General features: G+C 46.0%; 1 protein-coding gene across 1 annotated transcript in view; it reads right to left on the bottom strand.

The window, feature by feature from the left end:
• LOC140201937 (bone morphogenetic protein 1-like) overlaps positions 1-22412 on the bottom strand; it is a 284119-nt gene that overhangs the window by 28391 nt on the left and 233316 nt on the right. Inside the window, exons 9-14 of the mRNA XM_072266778.1 lie at positions 18594-18709; positions 15079-15181; positions 14070-14186; positions 6102-6247; positions 3938-4133; positions 1-126 (exon numbers count right to left, since the gene is read on the bottom strand). Of these exons, the coding sequence (XP_072122879.1) occupies positions 1-126; positions 3938-4133; positions 6102-6247; positions 14070-14186; positions 15079-15181; positions 18594-18709 (804 nt within the window). The remainder of the gene's footprint in view (positions 127-3937; positions 4134-6101; positions 6248-14069; positions 14187-15078; positions 15182-18593; positions 18710-22412) is intronic.

Raw genomic sequence — 22412 nt, 5'->3', positions numbered from 1 at the left:
CCTCACAGCTCCTTTTGTCATTGGCGAGTTCATACCCAGGATCGCAGGCACACTTGTAGCTGCCCAGGGTGTTAACACAGCGCTGCTCACATCCCCCGTTGTCAGGCCGCGAGCACTCATCCACCTCTGTAAGAGGGAGGGAAAGGAATCAGAACCTATTAATGAGCAGAGACCCCGACTGTTCGCACAGGGACTCCCCGACAAGACCAAGTACAAACACAGCCATACGCCAAACACACATAGCCACACCTCCATGCAGTCGACGCAAACGTATGGATGAACACGCGCAACACAAGACTGCAAGTGTCGCCAGGCTACCGGCGCCAACGTAGCATGACCACAGCTTACTAACCCTAACCCGTACACCGGCAGAAGGTGGGAAGAAGCCAGAGCACTCGAGGTCACGGGGAGAACTAATGTACAAGCTCCTTACAGATTCCAACCCCAACTTTACAGTAGAGGCCTGAAGACACACACTCAATGCTTTCAGAACACCTTCTTCCTTTCCACCATCAGATTTCTGAACTGTCCACGAGCCCATGAACACTACCTCTCCATTTTACTCTCGTTTTGCACTACGTATTTATTTCTTCCTGTAAATTACAGTATTTTTTCAAGGCTTCTAACGTTTTTATGCCATGGACCATCGAGTCTGCTACACCATTTGATCATGGCTGACTCACTTTCCTCTCAACCCAATTCTCCTGCCTTCTTCACGTAACCTTTCACACCCTGTTGTATCAAAAATCTCTCAGCCCCTGCTTTAAATACACTCAACAACCTGGCATCCACAGCTGCCTGTGGGAACAAATTCCACAGATTCACCACTCTCTACCTGAAGGAATTGCTCCTCATCCCCGTTCTAAACGGACATCCCTGAGTTAAGTCAGGTCTGATTTACAAAGACCGCCATCTGAACGCGGATTCCCTTCCTCGGTCCTGGCCGATGTTCCAGGTGCGCTCAAGATCTCTCCCTCGTTTGGGATTTGCTGATGCAGGCCAGCAAACGGGTCACATCGGGCATGCTGGTGTTTATAACCATCATGACAGAAGCTTCCCAGCTTCCCAACTATCTGTGGAATGTTGTGGTGAAATCTCCATGCTACCAACCCACAGGGAATTTCCATTCCGGTGGATTTTCCTTTCTGGTGAACCACAGCCTTAGTGTATGCACCATACAGACATTCCCAACAGACCTTTCAACCTGAACACACTGCTTATTCTAAAGATCAAGCTGAGGGGTTGCTAAGGATGACTGTGAGCATTCCATTTCAATGTCATTCCAATACTCTGGGTTAGTTCTAAATCAAAGATTCAGAAGACCATGATTCACACATTACCAGTGGACTCGCTCACACTGAGAGTATCTCAAGTCGCAGGCTCTTCTATCTGAACTCCCTCTCACTGTAGACACACAGTCTCTGCTCCGCACGGATCTGTATTACCTCAGCCAAGAGCATCTTTGGCCAAAACCAAATGAGGATTGGCAAATCAATTCAGAGCTGTCTATCCAAATGAGTCAGACAGCCAGACAGTGATTACAGCCAAGTCTAACAGTTTTACAAAGAACTCCATCAGCTCCTAGTGAGGAGACTCACATACGAGGAGAATCGAGCTCAATACGTGATACTCTCATACAAGACCATAGGTCCATAAGACAAAGGAGGGAATTAGGCCACTTGATCATGGCTGACTTACTTTCCCTGTCAACCCCAACCTCCTGCCTTCTCCCTGTAATCTTTGACGCCTTGACTAATCAAGAACCTATCAACATCTGCTTTAAATATACCTAATGACTTGGCTTCTACAGGTGTCTGTGGCAATGAATTCCACAGATTCACCACCCTCTGGCTAAAGAAATCCCTCATCTCTGTACTGAAGAGAATTCTTGAATTCTGAGGCTGTGCCCTCTGGTCCTAGACTCCCCCACTGTAGGAAACACCTACTCCATATCCATTCGATCTCAGTCTTTCAATATTCAATAGGTTTCAATATGATCCTCCCCCCGGCCATTCTTCTAAATTCCCTTGAGAACAGGTCCAAACCCAACAAACATACCTCATATGATAAACCTTTCATTCTCAGAATCATTCTTGTGAGTCTCCTCTAAACCTTCTCTAATATCAGCACATCCTGTCATAGATAAGGAGCCCAAATCTGCTCACAGTACTCTGAGTGAGGCCTCACCAGTGCCTTAAAAAGCCTCAGCATCACATCCTTGAGTTTATATTCTAGTCCTATTGAAATGAATGTTAACATTGCATTTGCCTTCCTCACCACAGACTCAACCTGCAAATTAACCTTTAGGGAATCCTGCAGAAGGACTCCCAAGTCCCTTTGCACCTCAGATTTTTGAATTTTCTTCCCCTTTAGAGAACAGTCTACACTTTTGTACTGTCTACCAAAAGGTGTGACTATACGCTTCCTGACACTGTATTCCATTTCCCTCCTCTTTGACCATCCTCCTAGTCTAAGACTTTCTGCAGTCTCCCTGCTTCTTTACAATACCTGCCCCTCCACCTATCCTTGTTTCATCTGCAAACTTGGCCACAAAGCCATCAATTCCATCATCCAAATCATTGACATATAACATAAAGAGAAGTGGTCCCACACCAACCCTTACGGAACACCACTAGTCACCTGGTGCCCAACCAGAAAAGGCCTCATTTATTGCCACTCTTTGCCTCCTGCCACTCAGCCAATCCTCTATCCATGCTAATATCTTTCCTGTAATACCACGGCTCTTATCTTGTAAAACAGCTTCCTGTGCAACACCTTGTCAAAGACCTTCTGAAAATCCAAGTATACAATATCCACCGTCTCCTTTATCTATCCAGCTTGTTATTTCCTCAAAGGGTTCTAACAAATTTGGCAAGCAAGATTTTCCCTTAAAGAAACCATGCTGACTTTGGCCTAAAAGGAACATAATTCCCAACCAAACATGTCCATGAGGATAGGTGGAACAAGCTGGGACTTTTCTTTTTGTAGTGAAGGAGAATGAGAGGTGACTTGATAGAGGTGTACAAGATGATAAGAGGCATAGATCAAGTGGACAGCCTGAAAATATTTCCCAGGGCAGAAATGGTTAATATAAAGGGGCATAATATTAAGGTGTTTGGAGGGGGGATTGCCAGAGGTAAGTTCTTTACACAAGGAACAGGTGGGTGCGTGGAACACCCTGCGGGGGAGGGGGAGGTGTTGGGGTAGAGACTGATACATTAGGGGCATTTAAGAAACTTCTAGATAGGTCCGTGTATGATAGAAGAATGGAGGACTGTATGGAAAGAAGGGTTAGATTGATCTTAGAGCAGATTAAAGGGTTGGCATAACACTGGGGGCTGAAGGGCCTTAAACCGCGTTCATTTGTTCATTTTGTGCCATCTCATATGACGTGGGCGATCATGGTCTTTCCATGAAGAGGTCTGCCATTGTCTTTTTCTGGGCAGTGTCTTTACAAGACAGGTGACCCCAGCCATTATCAATACTCGTCAGAGATTGTCTGCCTGGCGTCAGTGGTCACATAACCAGGACTTGTGATATACACCGGCTGCTCATACGACCATCCACCACCTGCTCCCGTGGCTTCACATGACAGGGGTTAAGCAGGTGCTACACCTTGCCCAAGGGTGACCTGTAGGCTAGCAGAGGGAAGGAGTGCCTCACACCTCCTTTGGTAGAGACACATCTCCACCCCATCACCCCAATGCCTTAAAGATTGAACATGGAATTGGGAACCACGATCTTCCACTTTTTTTCTTGAAGCCTTAATAATCATAAAATCATTGGAGCAGCAGGAGTAGGCACTTTTGAGTGGCTCTGCCCGATCCTCCATTGGTTGAACCTCCACCTCAGTACCACATTCCTGACTAATACCCATACCCCCGATGTCTTTTCAATGATCAGTGAACAATGAACTTATCTGCTGAGCAGTCCTCACCTTTGAAGAAGTTTGCAGAGAACCCAGCTTTGTTGATGGAGCCATCAGATACAAACTTCATCCACAGTTTATTGGAGCTCGACTTGATGTCATCAGGTTTATCGTAGCCACAGTAACGCCCAATTAGAGGGCTGTCTTCTGTGCTTCCATCTCGGACCTCCAGATAATCATAAGCACAGCTATCGTGTCTCTCGATCTGCAGTGAAAAAGATAGATTTCAGGTCTTCATATCAGCCATTACTGTCTGGTTTGATGGTTCATTCAACTTCACTCACCCCATCACCGAACTGTTCCCACAACCTATGGATTCACTTTCAAGGACTCTTCATCAAAGGTTCTCAATACTTAATTTATTAATTTTTATTATTACTATTTTTTTTGCATTTGCTCAGTTTGTTGTCTTTTGCACACGGGTTGTTTGTCCGTCCCGTTGGGTGTGATCTTTCATTGTTTCTATTGATTTTTGTATTTACTGTGAAAGCCCACAAGAAAATAAATCTCAGGGTTATATATGGTAACATATACTGTCCCGTGCAAAAATCTTGGGCACATATGTATATAGCTTGGGTGCCTACTACTTTTGTACAGCACTGTAATAATTTTATGTATTGCACGGTATTGCTGTTGCCAAAAATAAACAAACTTCATGATCTATGTGAGTGATGATAAACATGATTCTGATATGGGTCTCTACCTACACCATTGTCCATATCCCTCCATCTTCCTCACACCCATGTGCCTATGCAAACATCTCTTAAAAGCCTCTAATGTATTTGTCTCTACCACCACACCAGGCAGCACATTCCAGGCATCCACCACTCTGAGTGAAAAACTTACCCCTCACATCCCCTTTGAAACTACCCTCTCTCACTTTCAATGTACGCCCTCTAGTATTAGACATTTCAGCCCTGAGACAAAGATAGTCCCTGTCCCCTCTATCAATGCCTCTCAGAATCTTATAAACCTCTATCAGATCTCCCCTCAGTGTCCGCCACTCCAAAGAAAACAGCCCAAGTTTTTCCAGCCTCTCACGATAGCACATGCCTTCTAAATTATCATGCATTATCAGCTAATTTGGGTCTTGTTTCATGCAATAAGAATGGGTCAATTGATAAATTGGTTTTCAACAGGCGTTTGGGGGAGAGTGACAATAATGAGATGAAATTTTATATTGAATTGTAAAGTCAGGTAGTTCAAAGGTTTGTTTTCTAAAAGAATAAACTATCGTATGGGCATAGAGTTGGTCATTGCTTGACTGGGAGAACTAAATTGAAAGGCATGAACTAAATTGAAAATGGCCTTCTAGCGTTTCAAAAGATAATGTTACCAGGAAAAAGAATTCTCTCAGGTACAAAATCCCAAAATGAAAAAAAGCTACTCGTGTGTTTGAATACAGAATCCAAAGGCTAAATTAAATGAAAAGTTACCAGAAATAGTAGTGAGCCTGGGAACTGAAAGTGCAGAAATTAATACAGAAAGTTAAGACAAAAAACTAGTAAGAAAGGTAGAACATTGTCAGATGTTTGATAGTGAGTCAAAGGAAATGGAGGGGTGGCAGGGTGGAGATACGTCTCTACCAAAGGAGGTGAAAGGTGTTCCTTCCCTCTGCTAGATTGCAGGTTACCCTCGAGCAAGGTGTAGCACCTGCTTAACCCCCCTCTTCCCTGATCAGGGCCAGGTGAAGCTGTGGGAGCAGGTGGTGAATGGTTGTAAGAACTGCTGGTGCATATCACAGGTCCTGGTTATGCAACCACTGACAGAGTGTCCTTTAGTAGGGACTCATCTTGATAATGGCTGATTTATATTCCCTCTCAACCCCATTCTCCTGCCTTCTCCCCTTAACCTTTGAAGCCCTGACTAATAAAGAACCCATTAACTTCTGCTTTAAATATACCCAATGACTTGGCCTCCACAGCCACCTGTGGCAATGAATTCCACAGATTCACCATTCTGTGGCTGAAGATATCCTTCCTCATCTCCGTTCTAAAAGGACACCCCACTATTCTGAGGCTGTGTCCTCTGGTCCTAGACTCTCTCGCTATAGGAAACATCCTCTCCACATCCAATCTGTCTCGGCCTTTCAAAATTCAACGAGATCCCTACTCATATTTCTAAACTCCAGCAATTTGCCCTGCTTTGTTTCCCTTTTAACTTTGAAAGTTACCTCAAAGGACTGAAAGGCCAGTCCCACGTGGAAAGTGTCGGACACTCTTATCCTCCATATGCAGACTTTCGACGGACGGTAGTCATCAGGGTAGTTGGGCGATTGAATCTGCCCCAGATCCTTGCTGATATCTCCTCCGCAGATGGCTAAGGGTTTGAAAGAAAAGAAATGGAATTATCTGGAAGATTCTGGTGAGGTTTCCAATCACTGAAACCAATTGTTAAGGGTGTTCAGACCCACACAGGTAAAATGTAACCAGTGACAGCTCCAAGCAGTGAAGGGTGAAACTTTGACTGAAGACTGGGTGCCGGTGTAGTCAACTGGAATTCCCATTTATCCCAAAGCTCCCGTACCATGCAACACGAACCACTGGATGGAGATCGGATTTAGTTATGATTATCTGGTTAGCTGCCAGTGACTAGTAGTATTCCACAGGGGTTGGTGTTGGGTCTGCTGCTTGTGTCTGTAGGCAAATGCATGTATTGTCCGTATTATAAAACCATCAGGCCAGACAACACAGGAGCAGAATGAGACCATTCAGCCCATCAAGTCTTCTCTACTATTCCATCATGGCTGACATATTTTCCTTCTCAACCCCATTCTCCTGTCTTCTCCCTGTAACCTTTGACACCTTTACTAATTAAGGGCCCATCTCTGTTTTAAATATACCTAACACCTTGGCCTCCACAGCCATTACTGGCAATAAATTCCACAAATTAACCACTTTCAAGCTAAAGAAATTCCCCCCTCATCTCTATTCTAAAAGGATATCCCTCTGTTTTGAGGCAGTACCCTCTGACCCTCGATTCCCCTGTTATAGGTAACATTCTCTCCACGTCCACTCTGTCTAACCCTTTCAATTTTTGGTAGGTTACAATCAGATTCCCCCTTCATTTTTCTAAACTCCAGTGAGTAGAGGCCCAGAGCCATCAAATGCTGCTCATACATTAACCCCTTCATTCCTGCACTCATTCTCGTAAACCTCCTCTGTACCCTCTCCAAAGGCAGTACATTCTTTCTTAGGTAAAAGGCCCAAAGCTGCTCACAATGCCAAGTGCAGTCTGACCAGTGCCTTACAAAGCCTCAGCCTCACATCCTTACTTTTATATTTGGAGCAGGACGGCAGCACATCACTCTATGGTACCAGCAGCCCAGGTTCGATTCCCACCGCTGCCTGTAAGGAGTCTGTACGTTCTCCCTGTGACTGCGTGGGTTTCCTCTGGGTGCTCTGGTTTCCTCCCATAGACCAAAGACAGATGATTGGCAGGTTAACTGGTCATTGTAGAGTGTCCTGTGGTTAGGCTAGGATTAAATCAAGGGTTGCTGGCTGACATGGTTTGAAGGGCCAGAAGGGCCCATTCTGTATTGCATCCCAATAAATAAATAAATTCTAGTCCTGTCAAAACATGGTCTGGATCCCCTGGTGTCTGGTTGTTTGTGAGTTAATTTATTGATTGATTGATTGAGATACAGTGTGCAATAGGCTCTTCATTCCCTTCAAGCTGTGCGACCCAGCAACCCCCCGACTTAACCCTTGCCTAATCATGGTACAAGTTACAACGTCAAATTAACCCAACCACTGGTGTCTTTAGACTGTGGGAGAGAACTGGGCACCCGGAGGAAACCCAGGCAGTCAGGGAGAGAAGGTACAAACTCCTTACAGGCAGTGGCGGGAATTGAACCCAGGTCACCAGTACTGTAGGGTGTTGCGCTAACCACCACGCTACATCTGCCTGCCAAACTGACTTTTTAACTCCTGTATTGTGAGGCTGCTTTTTCTGGCAGTGTGTTTCAATCGCCCAGCACTCTGTATGTAAAACAACTTACCATGAACATCTCCTTTAAACTAACCCCCACGCACAGACTTCATCGACCAAACACTCTCTGATATTTTATTTACAGAAGTCCACAGTGATGACTTGTGAAATGTTCCCTGAGTAAATATCTTAGAAAGGACACAGCGCAGGTTCACAGTAAAATGTTAAATTATTTACACTGAGGAGGATTATACTGTCTGAATTTATATTCCCTTGAGTGCAGAAGATTAAATGGATTTAAGAATTTTATAAGTTATGTAGAGAAATTGGAGTGTTGGATCAAAATAGAAACAGATAAAAGCTCAGGTTAATGTCAAATACCATTTCAGCACATTAAGGACCATGAATGGGGATCGATGACACATTTTAAAATATAGAAGTTAGAACATTGCAGTAGAGAACAGGCCCTTCGGCCCACAATGTTGTGATGGCCATTGAGAGTCATAGAGTCAAAGAACACCACAGCACAGATACAAGCAAATCAGCCCATCTAGCACAACCATCAGGCTCTTGAACAAAAGGGGATAACTACACTTGTCCATTCTTTGGCACAGGTGACTGTGGAGGCAGATTCTTGATTAGATTAGATTAGATTATGAGGACAATCAGTCCTCATTTATTGTCATTTAGAAATGCATGCATTAAAAAATGATACAACGTTCCTCCAGAATGATATCACAAGAAAACACAGGACAAACCAAGACTAAAACTGACAAAAACCACATAATTATAACATATAGTTACAACAGTGCAAAGCAATACCATCATTTGATAAAGAGCCGACCATGGGCACAGTAAAAAAAGTCAAAGTCCTGATAGACTCATCTCCTCACGCAGGTGGCAGAAGGGAGAAACTCTCCCTGCCATGAACTTCCAAGTGCCTCCAACTTGCCGATGCAGCACCATTGGAAGCACTCGACCGCAGTGGGCTCTGATTAGTCAGGGCATGAAGGGATACAGGGAGAAGGCAGGAGATTGGGACTGAGGGAAGATGGATCAGCCATGATGAAATGGCAGAGCAGACTCGAAGGGCTATATAGTCTAGTTCTGCTTCAATATCTTATGGTCTCATTGTCTCACATCAGCCATTGCTGTGTGGTCTGGTGCAGCAGCCTCTCACAATGTATGAAACTACAGCAAACTATCAGGGCAGCTGGAAAGGTCATTAGTTGCAGTCTACCATCAGTGCAGGACTTGTTTGAGCCCAGGACAAAGAAGTGAACAGAAAAATCATAGTGGACACTACCCAACCAGCAAACTACTTCTTCCAAAAGCTCCTTTCTGGAAAATGCGGTAGGGCTTGGGAGGAGCAATGATCTGTTCCCTACCTCTGTTGCATTCTGTCTTGCACAGTTATGATGATAATTAGTCACATGAGTAGGGGCATGGCAAAGCAACTGGAACAAGTTATGTATTCATGATTTGTTCTGGTCAGATTGCAGCTGGGGACCGACGGATGGTGCAGCTTTTGTTGACCACTCAATTACGCTTAATTACCCTTGACCTGCACTTGGGTACACGTTCTGTTTTATTGCTTCACGATTGTACATTTGCCAATTGCTAATAATGGAGTGAAAACATATCTTCGACTTCTGGAACAACCATTATTGAGGCTGTGTGCGCATCATGCAAGTATAGCAAATCTGTGGGGGCCGCCAGCAGCGGCAATTTGATTTGGTTAGAATTTGCTGCTAAAGAGCAACTAAAATAACACATTGCATCTTAAAAGTTTCTTCACCTAGGCAGTTAATCTAACCTTTCTAGCTAGGCCCGTGGGGCAGACTCGATGACCCAAATGGCCTCATTCTGCTGCTGTGTCTTGTATTCTAGCCCCCTCCAACTTACACCACCCCCACCCCCAGCTACTACACTGCACTGTAAAAACTTTTAACCACTTTTGATAATTCTGTTCAAGTGCTGGTATTTATGTATTTATGCACATTATATTCCATATCCATACTTTGACCTCTAACATTATTTTTATGTAATTCTTTATTCTTTACAACTTTGCTGTTTTTTGTTGCATGTCAAGCGAATACCCCACAGCAAATTCCTAATACATGTGAATGTATATGGCGAATAAAATTCATCGATCATTTGATCCTTTATTCCAACTAGTTGATTTAAATTTCAAAGCAGAACCCAGCAGTACTAAGTGGCTTTGACCAGCAGAGGGAGACGATGAGCCCTCATGTGGCATAATTATCCCTCAGTAGCCAAGGTGAGTATATGAGCAAACACAAACAATGCTCCCTCTCTGCTCTGAATGAACCACTTCACATGGAAAGGCTTTTGAAATGAGATACCCCTGGATTCTTTCCTCCACCTCCTCCCCCATCCTGTTTTCTAGCTCTGGAGGCACTCCATGAAGTTCAAAATTCAAAGTAAATTTATTACCAAAGAATCTATATGTCACCATATACTACCTTGAGATTCTTTTTCTGGTAGGCATACACAGTACAAGAGCAGCAATTATTAACTACACACAGACCAACAAACAATCAATAAGCAAAACACAGTCTGTGCAAATGCAGTTATTTTAATAACAAATAAATACATAAGTAATACTGATAAACTGAGTTCAAAAGTCCTTGAATTTGAGTCCATAGATTGAGTGAGTCACAGCGATCAGTTCAGAGTTGAGGTGAGTGATGTTATCCTCATTGGTTCAGAAACCTGATGGTTGAGGGGTAATAACTGTTCCTGAACCTGTTGGTGTGGGACCTGATGGTTGAGGGTAATAACTGTTTCTGAACCTGGTGGTGTGGGACCTGATGGTTGAGGGGTAATAACTGTTCCTGAACCTGGTGGTGTGGGACCTGATGGTTGAGGGGTAATATCTGTTCCTGAACCTGGTGGTGTGGGACCTGATGGTTGAGGGTTAATAACTGTTCCTGAACCTGGTGGTGTGAGACCTGATGGTTGAGGGGTAATAACTGTTCCTGAACCTGGAGGTGTGGGACCTGATGGTTGAGGGGTAATAACTGTTCCTGAACCTGGTGGTGTGGGACCTGATGGTTGAGGGGTAATATCTGTTCCTGAACCTGGTGGTGTGGGACCTGATGGTTGAGGGGTAATAACTGTTCCTGAACCTGGTGGTGTGGGACCTGATGGTTGAGGGGTAATATCTGTTCCTGAACCTGGTGGTGTGGGACCTGATGGTTGAGGGGTAATAACTGTTCCTGAACCTGGTGGTGTGAGACCTGATGGTTGAGGGGTAATAACTGTTCCTGAACCTGGAGGTGTGGGACCTGATGGTTGAGGGGTAATAACTGTTCCTGAAGCTGGTGGTGTGGGACCTGATGGTTGAGGGGTAATAACTGTTCCTGAACCTGGTGGTGTGAGACCTGATGGTTGAGGGGTAATAACTGTTCCTGAACCTGGAGGTGTGGGACCTAAGGCTCCTGTACCTTCTGACTGATGGTAGTAGTGAGAAGAGAGCCTGGCCTGATGGTGGTGGGGCCCTTGATGATGGATGCTGCTTTCTTGTGGTAGTGATCCTTGTCGATATGCTGAATGTTGTGGAGAGCTGTACCAGGCTGTGTCCGTGACTTTTTTATGTTCTGACTAGATCACCATCATTGACGTGTACTAGACGAAGTATGTGTAGACATACGGTGCACTCTAATAGAAATGCTATCTGCCTGCTTAGACACCATCATCATCATCATTACGCGCCGTGTGGTATGATGTGGGCAGTACGGTCTTTCCATGACCATGACTGCTCTTGGCAGAAGTTTCTACAGAAATGGTTTGTCATTGCCTTCTTCTGGGCAGTGTCTTTACAAGACTGGTGACCCCAGCCGTTATCCATACTCTACAGTGATTGTCTGCCTGGCGTCAGTGGTCACATAACCAGGACTTGTGATATGCCCCAGCTGCTCATACGACCATCCACCACCTTCTCCCATGGCTTCCGGTGACCCTGATCGGGGGCTAAGCAGATGCTACACCTTGTCCAAGGGTGACCTGCAGGCTAGCGGAGGGAAGGAGTGCCCTACACTTCCTTTGGCAGAGACATATCTCCACCCTGACACGCAATTTATATATCTATATCACTCATTGGAATTTACAGAATTGTTATGCATTGCTCTGCACTGCTGCCACAAAACAACAGATTTCATGGCATTTGTCAGTGGTATTAAACCTCATTCTGATTCTGAGTATACGGTAACATGGAACACTCAGCACTGAGCACAGGCCCTTCAGCCCACAATGTTGTGCCAAGCTTTTAACTTAACTCTTAGAGTGGGTTAAATGGTCGGCACAACATTGCGGGCCGAAGGGCCTGTACTGTGCTGTTATGTTCTATGTATGTGCTCTCAGATCATTCTAATGTTTCCTTCCCACATAAACCTCCAGCCTTCCTTCACCCATGTGCCTATCTCATAAAAGTCCTTCATGTGTCTGACTCTACCACCACCCTTGGCAGCCCCTTCAATGCACCCAGCTCTCTCTGTGTAAAAAACCTACCTCTGATAACCTCCTTATACCTTCCTCCAATCACATTAAAATTATGCCCTCTGGTATTAACATATACATACTTTAATAATAAATTTGACTTTTCTTTGAACTTTGACAGGTGCTCACCAGTTATTCTGCCTTTAGGACTCTAGTGACTCCTCTGAGGTCTCTCTGTCACTTCCCTTGTTTTTGCTTCATCAACAGCAGTAGCCTGGGAACTCAGAGGATTCTGTGAATCCCCGTCCAGCTGTGACTTCACAACTGACATCTGGTCTCGGGTGGGGAGTATCCTGCAGGAGCCCACGCCCTTTTCCGATGACCAGCACAGTGGAACTAAGGCAGCGGCTGGAGTATGTTCTGTTCCTGGAATCAGCAGGAACACTCAAGGCATACCGGGGGGGGGGGGGGGGTTCAAAGTTTAAGGTTCAAAGTAATTTATAATCAAAGTACGTACATGTCACCATATTCTACCCTGAGATTCATATTCTTACAGGCATTCACAGTAGAACAAAGAAATACAACAGAATCAATGGGAAACAACACACAAACAAAGACTGACAAACAACCAATATGCAAAAGACGACAAACTGAGCAAATAAAAAATGTGTATATAATACTCAGAACATAAGTTGTAGAGCCTTTGAAAGAGGGTCTATAGGTTGTGGAAGAAGTTCATTATTGAGGTGAGTGAAGTTATCTACTCTGGTGGATTATCCAGCCTGATGGTTGAGGGGTAATAACTGTTCCTGAACCTGGTGGTGTGGGACCTGATGGTTGAGGGGTAATAACTGTTCCTGAACTTGGTAGTGTGGGACCTGATGGTTGTAGGGTAATTACTGTTCCTGAACCTGGTGGTGTGGGACCTGATGGTTGAGGGGTAATAACTGTTCCTGAACCTGGTGGTGTGGGACCTGATGGTTGGGGGGTAATAACTGTTCCTGAACCTGGTGGTGTGGGACCTGATGGTTGTAGGGTAATAACTGTTCCTGAACCTGGTGGTGTGGGACCTGATGGTTGAGGGGTAATAACTGTTCCTGAACCTGGTGGTGTGGGACCTGATGTCTGAGGGGTAATAACTGTTCCTGAACCTGGTGGTGTGGGACCTGATGGTTGAGGGGTAATAACTGTTCCTGAACCTGGTGGTGTGGGACCTGATGGTTGTAGGGTAATAACTGTTCCTGAACCTGGTGGTGTGGGACCTGATGGTTGAGGGGTAATAACTGTTCCTGAACCTGGTGGTGTGGGACCTGGTGGTTGAGTGGTAATAACTGTTCCTGAACCTGGTGGTGTGGGACCTGATGGTTGAGGGGTAATAACTGTTCCTGAACCTGGTGGCGTGGGACCTGATGGTTGAGGGGTAATAACTGTTCCTGAACCTGGTGGTGTGGGACCTGATGGTTGAGGGGTAATAACTGTTCCTGAACCTCATGGTGTGGGACCTGATGGTTGAGGGGTAATAATTGTTCCTGAACCTGGTGGTGTGGGAACTAAGGCTGTTGTAGCTCCTTCCCCTGAGGACCCTAGGTTGGGAATTCCTGATCTAGGCCTTCCAATATTTGGCAGATTTCAATAAAACCCTGTCATTTCTCAATCTTTTAAATTTCAGTGAGTACAGGCCCAGGAACCTCCTTGATGCATGATTTTAAAACAACATCGTGACCTGAAATAGCATCTTTACTGCAATTACCTTCATAGACAGCTGAGAACCCTTTGCCGACCCAAGTACTGCTGCTTCGGAATTCAATCCATAGTCGGCTGTCGGTCGAGATGAGAGACGGTGGAATCTTATCACCGCAGAACCTGCCTGGAAAAGTAAAGCAGATTGGAGACAAAGTTAACCAGAGAGTAGACAGTGAATGCGCAAACATAAAGGGAAATGAGCCTGACCCTGCTCTGCTCTTCATCTAGATCACAGCTGACCTCCGCCCTCAGTGCAATTTCCCCACACCTTTCCCATATCACTTCACTTCCATAGTATCCAGAAACGTGACCAGTGGTGCGCCACAGGGACTGGTGCTGGATCTGTCACCATTTGTCAGATTCAGATTTATTTATAAATGTACATTGAAACATGCAATTAGATGCAGTGTTAGAAAGCTGAGGCTTTCTAAGGCATTGTTTCGACCACATCTGGAATATGGTGAGCCCTTATCTAAGAAAGGATGTGCTGACGTTGGAGAACATCGAGAGGAAGTTCACGAGAACGATGGCGGGAATGTAAAGGTTAAGATAGGAGAAGCTTTTGATGGCCTGTACATTCTGGTATTTAAAACAATGGTGATCTCATTGAAACCCACTAAATATTGGAAGGCCTAGATGGAGTGGATGTGGAGAGGGTGGTTCCAGTAGTGGAGGGGTCTCGTACCAGAGGGAATAGAACTGGGAGAGTCTGGAGGCAGCTCCAGAATAGAAGGATATCCCTTTAGAACAGAGATGAGGAAGAATTTCTGTGGCCAGATAGCGGTGAATCTGTGGAATTCGTTGCCACAGACGGCTGTGGAGGCCAATTCATTGAGTATACTTAAAGCGCATGTTGATAGGTTCTTGATTAGTCAGGGCGTCAAAGGTTACTGGGGAGAAGGCAGGAGAGTGGGGTTGAGAGGGATGATGGAATGGCACAGCAGACTCAACAGGCTGAATGGCCTAATTCTGCTCCTCTGCCTTATGGTCCAAGTCAAGAGTTTATGCTTTCATACCACGCAGTGGGGCTTTCCTCCAGTATCCGTCCCGTACTTCCACGTAATCATACCAGCACAGGCGGCTCCTGAATGTGTCCATGGCAGTGAAATTTAAAATAATCTGAAAGAGAATCAAGAGTCAAGATGCCAGTGACACCAAGGTGGAATGCGTGTGTACGGATAAATGACAATAAACTTGAACTTGAACAATAACAAACGCGGGAGATCCTGCAGACGCTGGAAATCCAAAGCAACGCATACAAAATGTTGGATGAACTCAGCACGTCAAGCAGCATCTAAGGAAATGAATAAACAGTCGACGTTTCGGGCTGAGACAGTTCAACAGGACTGGAAAGGAGGGGGAAAGACACCAGAGTGAAAAAAGTGGGGCAGGAGGATAAAGAGGATGGCTAGAAGGTGATAGGTGAAATCAGATGGGTGGGGAAGGTAAAGGGCTGGAGAGGAAGGAATCTGATAGGAGAAACACATGCAAAATGCTGGAGGAACTCAGCAAGCCAGACAGCGTCTACGGAAAAGAGTACAGTTGATGTTTCAAGCCAAATCCCTTTGGCAGGACTGAGTGCCGAAAGATTTCAGCCTGAAAGATCGACTGTACTTTTTTCTATAGATGTTGCCTGGCCTGCTGAGTTCCTCCAACACTTTGCGTATGTTGCTCGGATTTTCAGCATCTGATAGGAGAGGTTTTTTCCCGATTTCCATTCCCGTTCCAACATGTTGGCCCATGGCCTCCTCTTGTGCCAAAATGTGGCCAACCTCAGGGTACAGGAGCAAATCCTTATATTCCGTCTGGGTAGCCTCCAACCTGATAGCATGAATATCAATCTCTCCTTCCAGTTTAAAAAATCCGCCCCCCCCCCCAACATCTTCTGTTCCCTACTCTGGCCTCTTGCCTCTTCTCACCTACCTATCACCTCCCCCTGAGTCCCTGCCCCCTTCCCTTTCTCCTAAGGTCCACTCTCCTCTCCTATCAGATTCCTTCCTCTCCAGCCCTTGACCTTTCCCACCCACCTGGTTTCATCTATCACTTTCTAGCTATCCTCCTTCCCCTGCCCCCACCTTTTTATTCTGGCATCTCCCCCCTTCCTTTCCTGCTCCGAAGAAAGGTCTTGGCCCAAAACTTCAACTGTTTATTCATTTCCATAGATACTGCATAACCTGCCAAGTTCCTCACCATTTTGTGTGTGTTGCTTTGAACTTGAATTTGTCCTGCCCCAGGTACCCAATCATATCACATTGTAGATTAGGTAGGGAGATCCTTCATGACGCAGTGAGCAGTCAGAGTAACAGTCAGGTCAGTGGCAGGGTCAAGATTCCAGGAGTAAGACAACGACGTGGTTTCCCTTTACACGCACTAATCTGCATTTCTTCCATCTTTGTCAGCAGCCTTTACCCCACAGATTGTGGAATGAGCCAGAAAGTATGGAGGAAAGTTTCCCACAGATGATTTCATGAATGACTGTGCTCTCCCAATCCCATCTCAGGAGAAAACCACGCATGACTCACTGGGGTGGATTTTCACAGGGTGAGTGGGAAAACACTTAAACTCAATTTCCCAAAGAGACTCAAAGCCATTGCACAAATGAGTAAGAGGTTAACTTTGACTCAAGTGTAGAGGAACGGACTGTGTGAGCGATATGAGGAGAGAGATATTGGAGTCATTTTTGCAGTTGCTGATCTAGTGTCCGTGATAGCTTTTTAAAGATTAGCTTTTATCTCCTTTGAATTGTTTGTCGAAACATAGTGTGAAATGCATCCTTTGCATCAAACATTTCAAATGGTTTGATTTAATATCCGAGGAAGGAGAAGATGGCAGCGCAACGCAGCTCGCAGCAGCCACTCTGGTGATGGTGTCTGTTATTTGTCAAGTAAGGTGCCATACACAATCCTGATTTGATGGAGGCAGACGTGAGAGCACAGAGGAACATCTGGTGAAACTTCTGAAATGCCTGCTTCACTGCTGCTGCTACTGTGTGGTCCAGAATCTCCGGAGGGGAAGGCCCCGAGTCCTCGGCTTTGCTTGTTGCTCGGCGGCCGGGGCGGGGTCAAAGCACTCGGCAGAGGATGGTGCTCGGAGAGGCTGTGTTGGAGGGCTGGTTGGAGGCTCGAAGTTTTTGGACGGACTCAGAGTCGGCTGCGGTCGGATGCTTCCAATAGTACTGCATCGGCAAGTTGGCGGCGCTTGTAGGTTCATGGCAGGGAGAGTTCCTCCCTTCTGCCGCCTGCGTGAGATGATGAGTCTATCGGGACTTTGAGACTTTTTTTTACTGTGCCCATGCTCTGCTCTTCATCAAATTATGGTATTGCTTTGCACTGTTATAACTATATGTTATAATTATGTGGTTTTGTCAGTTTTAGTCTTGGTTCGTCCTGTGTTTCTTGTGGTATCATTCTGGAGGAACATTGTACCATTTTTTAATGCATGCATTTCTAAATGACAATAAACGAGGACTGAGTGTTCTCGTAATCTAATCTAATGTGTACAGTATACAACCTTAAATTCTCACTCTTCCCAGGCATCCAAGAAACACGAAATCCCAAAGAATGAATGATAGTAAAATCAGAACCCCAAAGCCCCCCCTCCACCTCCCGCACACAAGAAGCAGCACAGGCATTAACCCTACACACAAGGAATTCTGCAGACGCTGGAAATTCAAGCAACACACATCAAAGTTGCTGGTGAACGCAGCAGGCCAAGCTGCATCTCTAGGAAGAGGTACCGTCGACGTTTTGGGCCGAGACCCTTGGTCAGGACTAACTGAAAGAAGAGCTAGCATTAACCCTTCCACTCCCCCAGCTGATGCACTGATCCTCCATCCCACCCGCAACACACAAGCAATAGCAAAAGCCCCCAAAGAGACCTCGATCTAGAGCCCATTATACATTTCAATGCATACACCAGCACTTTGGTATCTCAGAGAGGCTCTCTCTCAGCAGCAAGGGAGTGAAAAACCGCTCCTGCTAACCTAGAGTGGAGACCAGCAGCTTACTGTTCCGATGTTACAAATTTCTGCTTTGCTTCTCCAAACACAGTCCAAAGGTGTGCCAGCAAGTGTCACCACTCTTCTGGCACCAGCATAGCATGCCCACAACTCACTAAACCAAACCCATACATTACTGTGCAAAAGTCTTAGGAACATATACAGTATATAGCTAGGGTGCCTAAGACTTTTGCTCAGTACTGTAATTTTATGTATTGCACTGTACTGCTGCAAAAAAAAACAAATTTCAAAACACAGTCTAAGACTTTTGCTCAGTACTGTAAGTCTTTGGAATGTAGGGGGAAACTGGAGCACCTGGAGGAAACCCTTGTGGCCACGGGGAGAACTTAAAATCTCCATATAGACTGCGTCGGGACTCAAAACGCTGATCAGTTATTGCTGGCATTGTAAAGTGATTGCACTAACCATTGTAGGTTCCAAGGTTCCAAAGCTCCTAGCCTGGGGTTTTGGGGGGTTACTGTAGCCCCATGAGGCTGTCCATTGGTCACCAAAGCAAAGACTGAAGACTCTTACCTTCTCTCCAGGAGTGACTGATATTCTCCACACACAGTGCGTAAAAGATGAATACCCATTCGGAAAACCAGGAGAAGAAAAGTTTCCCATCGAGTCCTGAAGGGTATCTCCACAAGCTGTTGGAATACAACAGAAGATCCTTCTATCATTCCTTAGTTTGGAACAAACATCCTTTCTGTCAGACTATGTCATTACAATAAGGGAACACCAGGTCCAAGCAGGAATGTCTTCCACGTAATGGCAGAATGATTGATGGATCATCATCCAGGCCATACTCTCTTCTCGCTATTACCATTGAGGAAGAAGTACAGGAACCTTAGATCCCACACCACTGGCTTCAGGAACAGTTATTACCCTTAAATAATCAGGCTTCTGAATCAGCCTGGATAACCTGAACTCTGAACTGATTCCACAACCCAGGGATGTAGTTTCAAGGACTTTACAACTCTTGTTTTCAGTATTGTTTGTTTGTTTGTTTGTTTGTATTTGTGCAGTTTGTGTTCTTTGCACATTGTTTGTTTCTTTGACTTTGTGCGAAGGTTTTCATTGGTTCTATTGTATTTCTTCGCTCTACTGTGAATGCCTGCAAGAAAATGAGATTTTGGTAATATATGCAAACAACAGGAATTCTGCAGATGCTGGAAATTCAAGCAACACACATAAAAGTTGCTGGTGAATGCAGCAGGCCAGGCAGCATCTGTAGGAAGAGGTGCAGTCGACGTTTCAGGCCGAGACCCTTCGTCAGGACTAACTGAAGGAAGAGTTAGTAAGGGATTTGAAAGTTGGAGGGGGAGGGGGAGATCCAAAATGATAGGAGAAGACAGGAGGGAGAGGGATGGAGCCAAGAGCTGGACAGGTGATTGGCAAAGGGGATATGAGAGGATCATGGGACAGGAGGTCCGGGAAGAAAGACAAGGAGGGGTGGAGGGGACCCAGAGGATGGGCAAGGGGTATAGTCAGAGGGACAGAGGGAGAAAAAGGAGAGTGAGAGAAAGAATGTGTGTATAAAAGTAAGTAACAGATGGGGTACGAGGGGGAGGTGGGGCATTAGCGGAAGTTAGAGAAGCTGATGTTCATGCCATCAGGTTGGAGGCTACCCAGATGGAATATAAGGTGTTGTTCCTCCAACCTGAGTGTGGCTTCATCTTTACAGTAGAGGAGGCCGTGGATAGACATGTCAGAATGGGAATGGGATGTGGAATTAAAATGTGTGGCCACTGGGAGATCCTGCTTTCTCTGGCGGACAGAGCGTAGGTGTTCAGCAAAGCGGTCTCCCAGTCTGCGTCGGGTCTTGCCAATATATAAAAGGCCACATCGGGAGCACCGGACGCAGTATATCACCCAGCCGACTCACAGGTGAAGTGTCACCTCACCTGGAAGGACTGTTTGGGGCCCTGAATGGTGGTAAGGGAGGAAGTGTAAGGGCATGTGTAGCATTTGTTCCGCTTACACGGATAAGTGCCAGGAGGGAGATCAGTGGGGAGGGATCGGGGGGACGAATGGACAAGGGAGTCGCATAGGGAGCAATCCCTGCAGAATGCAGGGGGGGGGGGAGGGAAAGACGTGCTTAGTGGTGGGATCCCGTTGGAGGTGGTGGAAGTTACGGAGAATAATATGTTGGACCCGGAGGCTGGTGGGGTGGTAGGTGAGGACCAGGGGAACCCTATTCCTAGTGGGGTGGCAGGAGGATGGAGTGAGAGCAGATGTACGTGAAATGGGGGAGATGCGTTTAAGAGCAGAGTTGATAGTGGAGGAAGGGAAGCCCCTTTCTTTAAAAAAGGAAGACATCTCCCTCATCCTAGAATGAAAAGCCTCATCCTGAGAGCAGATGCAGCGGAGACGAAGGAATTGCGAGAAGGGGATGGCGTTTTTGCAAGAGACAAGGTGAGAAGAGGAATAGTCCAGATAGCTGTGAGAGTCAGTAGGCTTATAGTAGACATCAGTGGATAAGCTGTCTCCAGAGACAGAGACAGAAAAATCTAGAAAGGGGAGGGAGGTGTCGGAAATGGACCAGGTAAACTTGAGGGCAGGGTGAAAGTTGGAGGCAAAGTTAATAAAATCAACGAGCTCTGCATGCGTGCAGGAAGCAGCGCCAATGCAGTCGTCGATGTGGCGAAGGAAAAGTGGGGGACAGATACCAGAATAGGCACGGAACATAGATTGTTCCACTGCCCTCAAGTTTACCTGGTCCATTTCCGACACCTCCCTCCCCTTTCTAGATCTTTCTGTCTCTGTCTCTGGAGACAGCTTATCCACTGATGTCTACTATAAGCCTACTGACTCTCACAGCTATCTGGACTATTCCTCTTCTCACCCTGTCTCTTGCAAAAACGCCATCCCCTTCTCGCAATTCCTTCGTCTCCGCCGCATCTGTTCTCAGGATGAGGCTTTTCATTCTAGGACGAGGGAGATGTCTTCCTTTTTTAAAGAAAGGGGCTTCCCTTCCTCCACTATCAACTCTGCTCTTAAATGCATCTCCCCCATTTCACGTACATCTGCTCTCACTCCATCCTCCTGCCACCCCACTAGGAATAGGGTTCCCCTGGTCCTCACCTACCACCCCACCAGCCTCCGGGTCCAACATATTATTCTCTGTAACTTCCGCCACCTCCAACGGGATCCCACCACTAAGCACATCTTTCCCCCCCCCCCCGCCCCCCTGCATTCCGCAGGGATCGTTCCCTACGCGACTCCCTTGTCCATTCGTCCCCCCGATCCCTCCCCACTGATCTCCCTCCTGGCATTTACCCGTGTAAGCGGAACAATTGCTACACATGCCCTTACACTTCCTCCCTTACCACCATTCAGGGCCCCAAACAGTCCTTCCAAGTGAGGCAACACTTCACCTGTGAGTCGACTGGGGTGATATACTGCGTCCGGTGCTCCCGATGTGGCCTTTTATATATTGGCGAGACCCGACGCAGACTGGGAGACCGCTTTGCTGAACACCTACACTCTGTCCGCCAGAGAAAGCAGGATCTCCCAGTGGCCACACATTTTAATTCCACATCCCATTCCCATTCTGACATGTCTATCCACGGCCTCCTCTACTGTAAAGATGAAGCCACACTCAGGTTGGAGGAACAACACCTTATATTCCGTCTGGGTAGCCTCCAACCTGATGGCATGAACATCGACTTCTCTAACTTCCGCTAATGCCCCACCTCCCCCTCGTACCCCATCTGTTACTTATTTTTATACACACATTCTTTCTCTCACTCTCCTTTTTCTCCCTCTGTCCCTCTGACTATACCCCTTGCCCATCCTCTGGTTTCCCCCTCACCCCCTTGTCTTTCTTCCCGGACCTCCTGTCCCATGATCCTCTCATATCCCTTTTGCCTATCAACTGTCCAGCTCTTGGCTCCATCCCTCCCCCTCCTGTCTTCTCCTATCATTTTGGATCTCCCCCTCCCCCTCCAACTTTCAAATCTCTTACTAACTCTTCCTTCAGTTAGTCCTGACGAAGGGTCTCGGCCTGAAACGTCGACTGCACCTCTTCCTACAGATGCTGCCTGGCCTGCTGCGTTCACCAGCAACTTTGATGTGTGTTGTTTTGGTAATATATTTGCACTTTGATAATAATTTTATTTTGAACTTTGAATTTACTTTGAACTTTTGACTGTAAAATGTTTTTATGGGTAGCTCCTCTCCTACTGGTCTCCCACTGACCAGTTTTCCACTGGTCAGACTAGATAACACTTATTATACTTTGCACAAGAAACTTAAACATCATATTTAAATTGACTATATGTACATCTCCTACAGACATTATCCAAATGCATAAGTTAGAGTGGACTTCAGAGGATGTCGATTACAATC

This window comes from Mobula birostris, chromosome 8 (assembly GCF_030028105.1).
Source record: "Mobula birostris isolate sMobBir1 chromosome 8, sMobBir1.hap1, whole genome shotgun sequence".
NCBI classification, from domain to species: domain Eukaryota; kingdom Metazoa; phylum Chordata; class Chondrichthyes; order Myliobatiformes; family Myliobatidae; genus Mobula; species Mobula birostris.
Note: the sequence above shows the minus strand (reverse complement) of the source record. Positions and strands in the feature narration are given on the sequence as shown.